Genomic DNA, 15,450 nt, shown 5'->3' with positions numbered 1-15,450 from the left:
ACGTTAAAGAGGGATTGTCAGCCACAAAATCAAATTTCATTTACTCTGTGTTGATTATGCAACAGGCAACCTGACCCTGCATTGCAAGCACTCCAATCTATTCAGTTTTGGCTGTAATAAATCTTATCTCTGTCAGCCTGGCTCGATTTGATGCATTGCCGACGAGAAGGAAGCTTGCCATCACCCCTCCCACATTCCTGCTCCTCACTGATTGGCTGAGTGCAGTTCAGTGAGCTGCTGAAATATGATCTATGCTGTGCTCACATGTGTTTACATAGCAAGCTAGTTTCTAGGAGAAAAAAAAAAGAATGGGTGGAAATGACATCAGGATTGGCTTCAGTCAGAGGGAGTTACGATGGAAAATGCCAGGAACAATTTTCTCTTAATTTACTATGTAAAATTCACTGATATCAAAACATGGACAGTACAATACATATGTTATGTAAGCAGATCTATCTACTTATATATGAGGTTTTTTTTCTCCTGTGACAGTATGGCTGTCCCTGCTGCTTTAAAGTACTCTTGAATTGGGGAAAAATGTATTGAATGAGGCCCGTGGGGCTTTATTTCACTGTGCATGTGTGGTTTAAAACTGGTGCATGTGCAGTTCAGAAGTATATAGGAATGTATAGGAATGCAGGAAAATAGCATAGCAATTACAGTGCTGTGCAATTCAAAGCTTTTTACCGCTGTTTTTTTTTAGATGCAAATCAAATTTGCACCATACACCTGTTGGATTGCTTGATAACCGCATCGGCAACACGTGCAGTGGCTATACGTGGAGTCGCATTGCGATGTCATTGCGATTCACTGTGCAGGAAAAGGATACAGTTAAGGAAAATGTCAAATTGTAAATGCTCCAATGAGAGATAGTTGCGTCAGAAGTCTGCTTTTACTATAGATGTCCACCCCTCGCATCACTTGCTCACTCACAAGGCTCCAGGACTTCTTCAGAGCCGCTCATACTCTATGGAACTCCCTCCCCCCCATCAGGCTCACACCCACCTTCACTTCATTCAAGCAGGCCTTAACCGATTCCCCTCCTGCGGGACGAGTATCTACGTCTCTGAAAATCTCACTTGAGCTCCCAGGGATAGTTATATATATATAAGATAGTTGTCCCTGTTTGTGTACACATGCACGCGTACAGCCCCCCCCACAGATTGGGGATTAGGAACATATGTTCCTAAACGCAATATAAGTGTTTAAATTGAAATGATTGCTGTTGCAACAAGTAACCGTATTCATTTAATTGTGAAAATTACAGTATCTGTCATTTCCTGTTGGCTGGAACACAGCTTGAGCTGCATTCTAACCAGACAGGAAAATGTGTGGGGACATCTAGTGGCCAAAAAGAATATTACAATAAAAAATAATAACACATTTCCTATGCCTTTAACAAGCCCATTAATTCATTATGCTCCCTCCCTGCCCCCATATAACACAATTGTAAAAAGAATAAAGTAATGGAATTTAAAAGACAATACATAAATTGTTATGCTAGAGACTAGCTTTTAAAACATGTATGCTATGATGGTGTATTACTGTTATTTTTGCTAAATAAGGGCTTATATTATTGTAAGAGTACCCAAATAATGTAAAAAATACACCTTTACCTCCAAATAGAATATTGTCATCATACATTGTACTAGGGACATAATTTAAATGGCGTACTAACCGGGACAAATGGGCAAATAAAACATGTGGGTTTTATCTATTGTAGCACATTTGGTTTTAAAACTTTAATGGCTTCAAATTGAGAAATCATGATTTAAAAAAAAAAAAAAAATTTGTTATTCCCTTTAAAATGCATATAAAATAATTCTTAGCAAAAAGTACCACCCAAAGAAAGCCTACTTTGTGGGAACTAAAAAAACAATGTATAGATCATTGTGGTTTGATGAATGGGAAGAACGTGATGTGTGAAAATTGTTCTGGTTTGTAAGGGGAAATAACCTGTGGTGGGAAAGTGCTTAATAATAATAGTTTTATAGAAGATTTGCTAATTAACCTGCTGGATTAAATGGCAGTTTATAGAAAAGTTAATCTGTGTGTACGGCAAGCAGCGCAGAGGGCCGGCAGGGCATACGTTTAAAGGGGCACTACAGCAAAAAACTGTAAAATTTAAAATATGTGCAAACATATACAAATAAGAAGTACATTTTTTTCCAGAGTAAAATGAGCCATAAATTACTTTTCTCCTATCTTGCTGTCACTTACAGTAGGTAGTAGAAATCAGATAGAAGTGACAGGTTTTGGACTAGTCCACCTCTTTATAGGGGATTCTCAGGGATATATTTATTTTCAGAAGCTGGCCAGCCTCATTGCTTAAATCCTTTTTCGGGAATATCTTTATAAAGAATAAAAGCCTTGCTGAGAATCCCCTGTGAAGAGATGGAGTAGTCCAAAACCTGTCACTTCTGTCAGATTTCTACTACCTACTGTAAATGACAGCAACATAGGAGAAAAGTAATTTATGGCTCATTTTACTCTGGAAAAAAGTACTTCTCATTTGTATATGGCACAGACTAACCAGCAAGCTCATGGTGACCCAGAACTCATTGGAGTGTGTAAGGGACTACAATGGTCCTAAAAGCCCCCTTACTAAGATGTTAAGAAAAACAAAAGTTTGCTTTCCTAAAACAGAAAGAATTTGCGATAATTCAGGTTGGAGTGAGCTCGAGATGTCTCTCAGAGCAACACTGCTGAATATATGCAAATTAACCATTGTACCCTTAGAAGCTAAACACACCTCCAGAACCGCTGGAATGCAATAATGTGTCAGCTTGTTAATTTGTACAGAGCCATAATAATCCAACATGAGTTCTGGGTCACCATGAGCTTGCTGGTTAGTCTGTGCCTCTCGGATTTACAAGCCCTACTCCATAGAGCCAAATTAATCCATGCCCTGCACTGATGAGGATCAAACAATCCGAAACAGTCTGTATGCATGTTGGATTATTATGGCTCTGTACAAATTAACAAGCTGACACATCATTGCATTCCAGCGGTTCTGGAGGTGTGTTTAGCTTCTAAGGGTACAATGGTTAATTTGCATATATTCAGCAGTGTTGCTCTGGGAGACATCTCAAGCTCACTCCAACCTGAATTATCGCAAATTCTTTCTGTTTTAGGAAAGCAAACTTTTGTTTTTCATTTGTATATGTTTGCACATATTTTAAATTTTACAGTTTTTCGTGGTAGTGCCCCTTTAATGCTTTGTAAAATGTTACTTTTTCTTCTACCACAATGAAGTCTATTACTCAATTGTTCTTGAACTTTGCTATTCGCTTTACGTTATCTTATAGCCTTTTACTCCAACTTTCCGTTCTCTAGCAAATAAATGGCTCCCATTGTCTTTTCATTGCGGCCCTTTTCGAAACCCTTTAAACATATAGACAGGCCACTTATAGAGAGGCCGTTTACCCAGAATGTGGAGGACTTGGTGACACAAGTGTGTTGTCACTACAGTGGAGCGCGATCGCGAAAACGTATTAATGGAACGGATGAATTATTGACACAGTCGGTGACATCGAGTTCAGCATCTGCAGAGAGTGCCAAAAGCGCTGAATACATCTTTGTCTTACGGAATATTCAGATATTTCACAATGTTGAATTTTTTTCTGACCCAGCCTGAAGCAGTATCTCCAGAAGTGGAGGGAATAGAGAGTGCGACGCTCAGGTTGGGGTTTATCGAGGGCTGAAGTATAAACAGTAAAAAAAAGTAAAGGATGTCTGAAATCTGAATCTATATTGAGGCGGGGCTAGTTCTGGACATTTTGGCGCCCCAGGCAAGGCACCTTTTGTCTCCCTGTTCCAATCTTGTGAACGGGAAGATCATAACCTACATTAGCACTGTCCAACTTCCTGGTCAGGGGTGTGTGTGTCTAGCACTGGATTTCTTTGGCTGGAGGGGGCAGAGCATCAATGGCCTGGTTTGGGGGCGGAGCAAAGCGAAAATAAAAGGTGGGCCTGCCAGAAGAGGGGGGACTGACACAAAAATAGTTTGGGCAAGTGGGAAATAATGATTTTTAAAGAGACTCTGTAACAAAATTTTCAGCCTTATTTCTTGTATCCTATAAGTTCCCATACCTGTTCTAATGTGGTCTGGACTACTGCAGCCTTTTCTACTTGCACTGTCTCTGTAATATATCTAATCTTCTTTTCTTTGTCAAGCCTTGTCGAGCCAGGGAGGAATGTGCTGCCTCTGCTGTGATAGGGACAAGTTATGCACACCTCCTCCACGCCCCCTGCAGGCTCTGTGTGTGTGATCTGTTTATCCCTCATAGACAGAGCTCTCTGAGGGGGAAGGAAGCTGCCTGTCTCATGCTGAGAACTGTGAGAATCCCAGACTGGAGTGCAGATAATTCTCTATGTAATAAAAACTTGTAGTATGCTGTAACATGAGATATATATACAAACATCACTTCCTGGTTAGCGGCCATGTTTTTTGTTTGTAAACACTGCCTAAAACTGGCGATTAAAAGCAAGGATCGTGGCGGGATGCGGCGAAAACGGTAAAGAGGGGCACAGGAGAACATAATGAATAGAATGGTATGCGTTTTATTGTAAGAATTTAAGACTACAGATTCTTTTTAAAGTGAACCAGAGACGAAGCACCGTCATGTATTTTACCATATAGATCAGTGGGAACATTAGAGAAAACATCTACCTTGCTTTCTGTTTCATTCTGCACTGCACAGCTTGCTTCTAATCCGCCCTGATAAAATCCCCGACTGAGTATTCAGTCTGACTTTGCTATAATGATGCAGCTATAATGATTCCTGAGCAGAGCCAGCAGGGGCAGGCTTGGACTTGAAAAGACATGAAAGAACACAGACTGAGCTATAAATATTCCTGAGCAAAGCCAGACTGAATGCTCAGTCGGGGATTTTATCAGGGCTGATTAGAAGCAGGCAGAGCAGTGCAGAATGAAACAGAAAGCAAGGTAGATGTTTTCTCTAATGTTCCCACTGATATACATGGTAAAATACATGTGGGTGCTTCGTCTCTGGTTCCCTTTAAAGGGAATCTGAAAATAAACACATATAATGAATTGTATGTGTAGTACAGCTAAGAAAAAGAGCATTAGTAGCACAGATATGAGTCTCATATTGTTTCCAGTACAAGAAGAGTTAAAAAAAATTAAATGCAAAAGAGCTTCTCTGAGCTCTCCGACTAATTTAGTCGGCTACAGTGCAATTTTCTGAAGCACTTATGCATCAAAGAAACAGTGAAAGAAAACTTCAGATAATTTTTTACTGCAGGGACATTTGAAGGGTCATTAGCTCTACTCTCTTTTATAGTTTAAAGGGATACTGAGTAGGTTAAAAAAACAAACAAACAGAATCACGTATGTTACAAATCATCATGCAGGCTGGTGTGAGAGTCCTGCGCATGAGGTTCAGAGTTAGATAGCTGCGCATGCACAAGACTCTCATGCCAGCCGGCGTGATAAAGCGTAATGGCCAGCGTGATGACACATAACGTGCACGGCGGAGACTAGTGGCGAATTCAGGCGGAAGTCAGCAATTAACGGAGTCGCCAGCGACACCGGGAGAGGAGCCAGGAGGTCGCGGGGGACCTTGCGGCCTACGGTGGGCTGGAGGAAGCCCCGGGTAAGTACCAATTCTGTTTTTTTTATCTGCTCAGTATCCCTTTAAAATGCGGAGTATAGTTTTTAAACTGCAAATATAAGAGAATGATGCAATGTTATATAAGAAAGAAAAAAAAGCTATATAATTGAAAATAAAAATATGAGATGCTTTTCTTTGCTACTAATGTTCTACTAATTATCTGAACTACACATACATTATATAATTCGTTTTTTTTTTTTTTTTGGGGGGGGGGTGTTTGCTTCAGTGTCACTTTAAAGGATACACAAATCACTACTAGGTCATATATATCTCACTGCCTGGGTCCTTACAGGTTAGAATACTGTCCTGGAAATCCAAATCAGAGTTGCAACACAGCAGTGCCCATTCAAGTGTTAAAGGAAACCTGAGATCTAAATATTGCTGCATTTACACTTACCTTGGGCTTCATCCGGCCCCATGGGCTCCCTCTCTGCCCTCTCCTTTGTTCTGTGGTTGCCTCCGGTGTCGTCTCCTTGCCGGAGCATGACTTTGGTGCACTCATGGCCAGACCGCACATGCACCAATCACCATGACTGGCCCCGACTGAAGAAGATACCGGTGGTAACCACAAGACAAGAGTGGCTGGGAGGATGGCGAGGGAGCTCACAGTCCTCATGGGGCTGGAGGATGTCCCAGGTAAGTATAAATATGACACAGTGTGTTTCAGGTACACTTTAAAATGACCATCCAACCCTTTCTTAAAGAGGATCCGAGATGAAAAACTAACTATAACAAGTAACTTGTCTATACATCTTATCTAACGTTTAGATAGTTTACACAGCAAATCTAGCTGCAAACAGCTTTAATAGAATATGATTGATTATTCTTGTGATACAATGACAGGAGCCATGTTGTTTGTAAACATTACACAGAGGCAGGCTTACCTGCATCTTGAGCAAAAAACCTAATCCCTCCCCCTCCCTCCTCCCCTCTGCCTCTGAAATCTCTGGCTAGTAATACCCCCCCCCCCCCCCTCCTCCTGACCAGACTGAGCTCCCGTGAGCCCTTGCTACTGCCTGAAAGTGCCTTGGCTCTGTGAAAACCTGTGGGTTTAGTTTATAGGGAATTAGAGTATTAAAACAAAAAAGTATTTGGCTTGAGGAATGCCCTATAAACAATAGGAAAGGAACACAATTATGGAATGAGTAAAAGTTCATCTCGGATCCACTTTAATGGATACCCAAAGTGACATGTGACATGATGAGATAGACATGTGTATGTACAGTGCTCAGCACACAAATAACTATGCTGTGTTCCTTTTTTTCTTTCTCTGCCTGAAAGTGTTAAATATCAGGTATGTAAGTGGCTGACTCAGTCCTGACTCAGACAGGAAGTGATTACAGTGTGACCCTCACTGATAAGAAATTCCTCTTTTTATCGCTTTCTTGCTCTCAGAAGCCATTTTCTGCTAGGACAGTGTTTTATAGTTGGAATTTCTTATCAGGGAGGGTCACACTGTAGTCACTTCCTGTCAGAGTCAGGACTGAGTCAGCCACTTACATACCTGATATTTAACTCTTTCAGGCACAAAAAGAAAAAAAAGGAACACAGCATAGGTATTTGTGTGCTAGGCACTGTACATACACATGAAAGTGTTTTATAGTTGGAATTTCTTATCAGTGAGGGTAACACTGTAGTCACTTCCTGTCTAAGTAAGGACTGCATCAGCCACTTACATACCTGATATTTAACTCTTTCAGGCAGAGAAAGAGAAAAGGAACACAGCATAGTTATTTGTGTGCTAGGCACTGTACATACACATGTCTATCTCATCATGTCACATGTCACTTCGGGTTTCCTTTAATAGAACTAGCTATAGGAATTCCATGAAGAACTGTACATTTGCCTGGTTTGTCTATGTATAAAATGGCACCACGTTTGCACAGTCAGTCAATTTATCATTATGACTGCTAGTTCTCACAGCGGGTCCTGAGAAGGTGAATACTTACAGGGGCACACCCAGCGGCAGCCACAGGTCTCGTCTACCCTAAAGGGAGGCAGGTTACTGTCGCATACGGGTCTCGGCATCTTCATGCAGTTCACCCTGTGGCTTTCCACGTTGGTGGAGCCGTCAGTGAGGCATGTGACTATGTTACAGGGGTCCTTCAGGGTCCACTTCTCTCCGACCTGGAGGGAAAGAAGGCAGGTTATACTGAAGTCATCACATCCGTGTTCTTTCATTACACACCAGGAAAAGCACTGTCTATCAAAGTGTGTGGACATTTCCCCAAATTCTTTTATCTTCCCACCCGCACTGCATAAGGGTGACCAAACTTTACTCGATTTTCGGGCACTGATTTCAGGTCAGGCCAATTTGATCATGATGATCGAATCTGGTAGAGATCCATGCTGCAACGTGGCCACTTGTCTGATTGTATTGATTGATTTTGGGCCAAAATCGAATGTGCAAGCTGGAAAATCTCGGCCCTGAGGAAGGGCTTGATGGGATGTGTGGTGTCGGCGGTAAAGGCATTTCCAGATGGACACCAAGCGGGTCTCCCTCAAGTGTATATGTGTCCCATGCGGGGACACATATACACTTAAAATTATTTGCAGCTTATTGACCATACCTTCTCCCTGGTTATTCTGGCTGGCCCAACTCCTAGCTGCATACAATTTGCATGAAAGAAAATCTGTAGCAAAAAAACCAAAAACGTTCCTTACCGCGGGAGGGGGCAGCCTCCGGATCCTAACAAGGCTTCTCCCATCCTCCTCATCCTCTGGGATGCAGCGCTGGCAGCCCCCGAACACAGGCAAGGCAAATATTTACCTACCACCATCCTGTGCAAGCGCAGTAGAGCAGGCTCGGTGGGGCTCGGCGTATTCCATCTGAGCCAGATCGGAAAGCTGCTACCGCGCCAGCTCTGGATCCAGGGTAGGTAAATATTGCAGGCGTTACTGCGCCACAGCCAACATACTTGTCAGCTGTATTTTCGGGGGAGACAGCGCTGGATTCCAGAAGCTTAGGAGGATTGGGAAGCCTCATTAAAGGCTTTCCCTCATAAGGTAAGTAAGTACCCCCTAGGGGCTGTTTTTTTTTTTTTTTTTTACAGATTCCCTTTAAATGATACCAGATGTAAAAAAAAACCTAAGATGCAGTGGGTAGGGGAGTAAGATCTAATACTTACCATTCCTACTGTTCCGCTGAGTCAGCTGTGGAACAAGTAAGTTGCTATTACTAATAAAGATTAGAGCCCTGAACACAAGCCAGACGAAACTCTGCTGATGTGGCTGAGGACAATCACTTCTGTCGAGTACCTAGTGTCTGTACCGCAGCCCCGACCCTCTCAGTTGGCGATCAGCCTTGTGGACTTGCTTCAGCCCTGATGACAGCTGAAAAGTTACCCTGGCCACCACGTGACATCACGCCCGCGATGGTCCGCCACCGCATAGAAACAGAATACATCACTAGCCTGCAGGCTAGCGATGCATCTGTACAACCTCGACCCTGAAATGTCGCCCGAGGGATCAAGTAGTGATCCCACCCTGTGTACATAAAAAATTATAATATTAACTAGTAGAAACAAGCCCGTTTGAAAACGGGCTCTAGGTCTGTTTTTTAACAGCCCACGCACCCTCCACTCGCGCGCGCGCGCGCACCCGTCCGCTCGGCTCACTGGCCCCGTCCGCAAGTCCCAATGGCTGTCTGGGTCCATGCTGCGCCCATGCGCAGTAGCTAAAAGCACGGATCCAGCGACACAGAGACAGGTGTACGCAGGGACACCTGTCTCTTATTATATAGGATTACTGTGCCTCCTGCCGGTTTGGGACAAATATGATTTAGATTTCCTGAGACAATGAAATTGACCAGAAGCCAGGAGTTTCTCTGTATGTATAATAATAATAATAATACTACGTGTATACCTTTCTCAGATTGCCCTCCACATCATAGCACTCTTTGTGAATGCCTGGAAGACAAGAAAAACACCACTAGTTAGAAGAAAATACACATTTTATTGGTTAAGCAGAAATATTTTGGATCATGGATAGGAATAGGGGTGATCAATGAGATGCAAATATTTCCAAGTTGATGCTAAATTTTATGCACATGAAAACCTGGGTTTAAACTGAATGGTCCATTTTCAAACTGCATACACTTGCATGAACTTGGAACTAATTGATCATCCCTAGATAGGAACCCACTCGAGCACTGACTGGGGTTGATTGAGAATACCCATACTTTTTGTGGTGTTACCTGTATACAGTTAAAGAGGCCCTGTAGTGACCATAGTAGAATGCAGAAAATCATTCTAGGTAAACACTATTATGGGAATTTTCCTGGTTTCAGCATCAGAAATGCTTCCAATATCTATATATTTCTGTGTATTGCTATTTAGCCCTGCCCCCACAGTGATGTCACAGCCTAGGCTGTTTAGCTTTGTGGATTTCTCTCCCCAGAGCATTCTGGGAGAGCAGGTATATTTTTCAGGGACTTTGGGACAACGAGTAACCAAACATTTTGCAGAGTTGCACCTGATAAATGTCAGAATGTAAATTGGGGAGGGGAGATTTTACAATGGGCAAACACCGACTAAATAGTGCTAGCTAATAAGACGCCAGGTGTCTGCGTCCACCTGCGTCCGTGTGTGCCGCTGCACTGCGCAGGCACACAGCCGCTTGAGAGCAGAGGCTGTGGCTGTAGGTAAGTTCGCCAAGCAAGTGTGGTTCACGGTCGATGGCATGCGCAATGGGGGGGGGGGAGTCGCAGCCATGGCCCTGCGCAGGAGCTTTGCTAGCCCCAGAGATCAGTGGCACGTGCCCCTTATCTATTCTGGGGTGCCCCGAGTGTCCCACAGGCAGAGTAGAGGCACCACAGCACCCAGCATGGCACCATACAGTACCCAGCATGTCCCACAGAGGCACCACAGCATCCAGCATGGCACCACAGCACCCAGCATGCCACACAGAGGCACCACAACACCCAGAATGCACTACACAGTACCCAGCCTGGCCAAATAGCACCCAGTATGGCATTACAGCACCCAGTGTGCCCCATAGAGGCACCATAGCAACCAGCATGGCACCACACAGTACCCAGCATGCCCCACAGAGGCACCACAGCATCCAGCATGGCACCACACAGTACCCAGCACGCCCGACAGAGGCACCACAGCACCCAGCATGCACTACACAGTACCCAGACTGGCAAAATAGCACCCAGCATGGCATTACAGCACCCAGTGTGCCCCATAGAGGCACCATAGCACCCAGCATGGCACCACAGCACACAGCAACGGGGGTTATGCTGGGTGGTATGTGCCTCTATGTGGGTATATTGGGTGCTGTGATGCCTTTGTGGGAGCATGCTGGAAGTTGTGGTGCCTCAATGGTAGATCTGTGGGAGCATGAGAGGGCGTCTACTAGAAGGTCAGGGAATGCTATGGGGGGGGGGGGGGGACTGGCAGCTCACCCAGCAGAAAATCAGACCAGCCAGCACAGAAGCCAGGTAACTCTGCCAAGTTATGTATAAGTGACATTGCCTATTTATGGGATTTGCTGCTTCAGCCAACATTTTGCTGAGCTGGCCTACTTGGACCGCTGTTAAGTTCATGTAATTTTGGCTTCACCCATGACCACACCCACATTCTGGTGTATGGCCACACCCATTTTTTGTCTAGCGTGTCCAAAAGTGCCCCTGGATCTCTTAGAATCCCAGCAATGCCCCTGGCCCTGCGCATGCACAATACGGCGGCACATTAGCGCTCGTTAATGAAATGGGCCTAACGGCTAGTTTATAAATAAGTATTGTACAAAAAAATATGCAACTTTATTCAATGCGCTATTTTGAGCACAGCTCCTCTTTGAGAGCTCATTGTTTGTCCGTGTCACTTACGTCACTTGTTTGTAAAATACTTATTAGCGCAGTGACATGGACATTTTATAATTCGATAAGAATAACAATTAGTGAATTGCAAGAGACTCACCCCCAATGCAAAGTTTATTGATGAAGTCGTCTCTCAGGAGGATCATAGTTGGAAGGTCCTCAAACAGCTGGAGTTTTGTGATCTTGTAGTCAGCGTCCGTCCCGGCTAGGAGCCTTAATTCCTCTTCATCATATCGGGAGCCAATTCCAATTGGGTAGACAGATATCCCTTATTATGCAAGAAAAGAAGAGAGACCTGGAATGACTGCATACATGTGCTCCTCCCATCAACATTTTATTCATGTTTTTAATAATATAAAAAAGGATGGAAACTGGAAACTTTGAAGGGTTTTATTCTTGCCCCCATTGGAAAGATATTCCGTCACTTCCTGTATCTCGGACCTCCGTGGACCTTTGTGGCAGTAATATGGAACTGATAGTCTCTGGGATAGAAAATGGGCTTGATTCACTATGCGGTGCCAACCTATGCGGTGCTAAATGACTAAAGTCTTTAGGCGCGCTAACCAGGGTGCTAAGTAGGTTAGCACCGTTTTTCTCAATCAGATCACGCGCAAAGTCCTATGCGCGCACTAAGTCCCATAGGCTTTAATGGGCACTTCGCGCGGAGCGCCCAGCGCTCTGTGCAGTGTGCGCACAAAACTTTGTGCGCCGTATTTTGCGCGCGATCACTACTTCTCACATTTACACTCAGTTTAGACGTGATAAGGGCCAGTGCTAACAGTTAGCACTGCTTTGTGAATTGAGCCCATTGAGAGAAAGCAATAAAAACTAGCTGGAGTTTTGTCATGCAATCTCTCTCTAAAGCTGGCCATACACTGGCCCGATTTGCGGCCGTTTCGTCAGCAGATTCGATCACTGGGATCGAATCTGCTGCCAATCGTTCGCGCTAAACGCACCCGCCGATCTGATTTCCTCCCGAAATCGGATCGGTCCGTCGATTGCGGCGTGCTGAAAAATTCCGTCGATCGCACGCGGGTAGGGAGCGCGTCGCTAGCGGCGGCCGATCCTATCAGGTATACATTACCTGACGCTGGCTCCCGGGCATCTTCTCCGAGCTGCACCGCTCTGTTCCTGCTTCCATCCCTGCGTACATTAACTTCCTGTGTCACTGCAGTGACCAGGAAGTTCAAATAGAGGGCGCTCTATTTGTACTTCCTGGTCACGGAGTGACACAGTGTATGCTGGGATGCGGTGCGGGGTGCGGCGCGGAGAAGAGGACCTGGAGCCAGCTTTAGGTAATGTATACGGGGGGGGGGGGGGACAGGCGGCGGGAGCAGCTCAACAGATTGTGATCGGTTTCAGGCTGAAACCGATTCACAATCTGCAGTAAAGGCAGCCATACGATCCCTCTCTGATCAGATTCGATCAGATAGGGATCTGTCAGCTGGTCGATCTAATGGCAAATCGACCAGTGTATGGCTACCTTAATGCAGTTTGAGTTTGTCTTATCTATTAGTGGAACTGTTGTCATTTCCTGTGCTAAAGCACCAAACTCACACGTAGCGGGCAGCTGTCTCAATCAGGCCTGGATTTACCTCACAGGAGCCTACAGGCACAGGTGTCCTGGCACCCTAGACTCCGCCCTCCATGAACCTACAAACCCCACCAAACTGCAGCGAAAGTGTGCAGGCTGTCCCTTGCCCATCATCTGTAGCTACAGGTCAGGTGCCCCTTACCATTAGGTAGCCGGAGGTACCCTCAATATTAAATATCTAGAGGTGCCCCTGACTGAAGGGAGATCTGCAGAGAGCATGATGAATAACTTCTCATTTACACTCTCATCAGGACTCTGCATAGGGAAGGAGGGAGGGAGGTGCTTGGGGAGGGGAGTGAGCTGCCTTTACATTATCAGGCGCCTGTAGGCACGTGCCTATAGTGCCTTTATGGTAAATTGGGCCCTGGTCTCAATGTAACAATATAGTGTACTTTAGATTTATCAGGATTCTGTCCACATTGTCATAATTTATATCTTTCCGAAACCATATTTACTTCAAGGGCAAAGAAGCTTTTTAATGCAGTGAAAGCTGAAGCGTAAGTATCACCTGCTACTAAAGTGTAGAATATACACTGCCCTTCTGCTCCCAGGCAGTGAATTCGCAAAGTGGGCCTTCTAGCATCAAGTAAGACACATCTAGCATGCTTTCTAGCCTCAAGTGGGGGTCACTAGACACCAGGGAACTGTATAGGGGAGGGAGGAGATCCATTAGACACCAGGGAACTGTATTAGGGACGGAGGTGATCCATTAGACACCAGGGAACTGTATTAGGGATGGAGGTGATCCATTAGACACCAGGGAAAGGTAGGGAGAAGGGCCACTACACATTGAGGTTGGCCCACGACTTGGTCCCAAAGTTCAGTTTTGGCCCACTTTGTATTTGAGTTCACCACCCCTGTTTTAGAGGGAACAATAATATGACATTACTGCTGTCTGCGGCGTAGCGGGCTGCATCGTCCACATGATCCGAAGATTTATCTGCGACGATGATGACGGTGATCTTGGTTGAGAAAGGTCTGGCTCCGTGCACTTCCGACATTGCGCTCTGGACGGCGTAATTCAATGCGCCTCCTACGGAACAGACAAAACAAATGTTCGTTTGTAAAGTCATGCATCTTGGTCATACCAGTGGTCTAGCACCATACAAAATACAGTGATACAGATGGGGACACCAAACTTGGAGGGTACTGGTTGACAACAAGTTATAGAATTGTATTCAATGCCAAGCAGCTGCAGCTAAAGCATATATAATTTTGGGATACATTAAAAAGGGAAATACAAAAAAAAACTCGGGATGCTAGCATAATATTGCCCCTGTTTAACTCTCTAGTAAGGCCACGCCTGGAATATGGATTTCAGTTCTGGGCACCAAATTACAGGAAAGATATTGAAGTATTAGAGCAGGTGCAGAGACGAGCAACACAACTGATTAGGGGGCATGGAAGGTCTCACTTAATAGGAAAGGTTAGATAAACTGGGCTTATTTTGTCTGGAGAAAAGATGCCTTAGAGGAGTAATTCACATGTATAAATACATCAGAGTAACCAAGCAGCTCAGGGTGACCCAAACTACTAGGAATGTATAGGGGGATAAAAGGAACCAAAAAGCCCTCCTATTAAAAAAGCAAAGCTTGGTGTAATTGCCTTCTTAAAACAGAAGGAAATTTGCAATAATTCAGTTATAAGTGAACATTTGTGGTTACCCACAATGCACTACCACTAAATATGCAAATTATCCCTTTTCGCCCTTGTTAAGCCAAGCAAGCATCCAGAACCGCTGGTGTATAGCTTTAAGCTTATAGCTTTAAGTTTTACACAGCCATATCACACCCACATGTAGACAGCCTGTTTCGGACTTTTGGTCCTCATCAATACATGGCAGGGATTGATAAGGCTGTATACATCAGAGGACAATACAAAAGCTTGGCAGATGAGCTTTTTGTCCATGGTCTCTTGTGCACAGGACTAGAGGACATGATCTGCACACGGAGGAAAACCAAGTCTTTATTCTTTAACCTCCCTGGCGGTATGATTTTTTCTGGATTTAGGGTCTACAAGTGGAGCAATTTTTTCAAAATCTTTTAGACCATAAAGACAGGAAACAAAAACATACCACAGAGAGATATGCAGCAGCCTCTGCCAGCTGGCTCAATCAGGCTCTGGATTACCATTTCGAGCTGCAGATTTCCATACCGAGCCTGAATATAAGAAGTTATGGCAAATTCTAGATCTGTGTTTTAAGGGGGCTTGGATGCTTTCCTATCATTAAAGGACATCCATGGCTATACTAGAAAATTGTTGTTGATGCATTTATCCGACTGTCACCTGGAGTTGGGCTAATTAGTAAGGGTTTTTTTGCCTTCCTCTTGATCAATTGAGATGCATAATGGCTGCTACACAGGATGCAATTTTCCTGTCAGATCAACTGGAAATGT

At 44.4% G+C, this 15,450-nt stretch overlaps 1 protein-coding gene across 1 annotated transcript in view; it reads right to left on the bottom strand.

The window, feature by feature from the left end:
• VWF (von Willebrand factor) overlaps positions 1-15,450 on the bottom strand; it is a 297,479-nt gene that overhangs the window by 79,379 nt on the left and 202,650 nt on the right. Inside the window, 4 exon segments of the mRNA XM_068278128.1 lie at positions 7,586-7,763; positions 9,501-9,544; positions 11,561-11,728; positions 13,944-14,087. Coding sequence (XP_068134229.1) covers positions 7,586-7,763; positions 9,501-9,544; positions 11,561-11,728; positions 13,944-14,087 — 534 coding nt within the window.

This window comes from Hyperolius riggenbachi, chromosome 3 (assembly GCF_040937935.1).
Source record: "Hyperolius riggenbachi isolate aHypRig1 chromosome 3, aHypRig1.pri, whole genome shotgun sequence".
In the NCBI taxonomy this organism is placed as follows: Eukaryota; Metazoa; Chordata; class Amphibia; order Anura; family Hyperoliidae; genus Hyperolius; species Hyperolius riggenbachi.
Note: the sequence above shows the minus strand (reverse complement) of the source record. Positions and strands in the feature narration are given on the sequence as shown.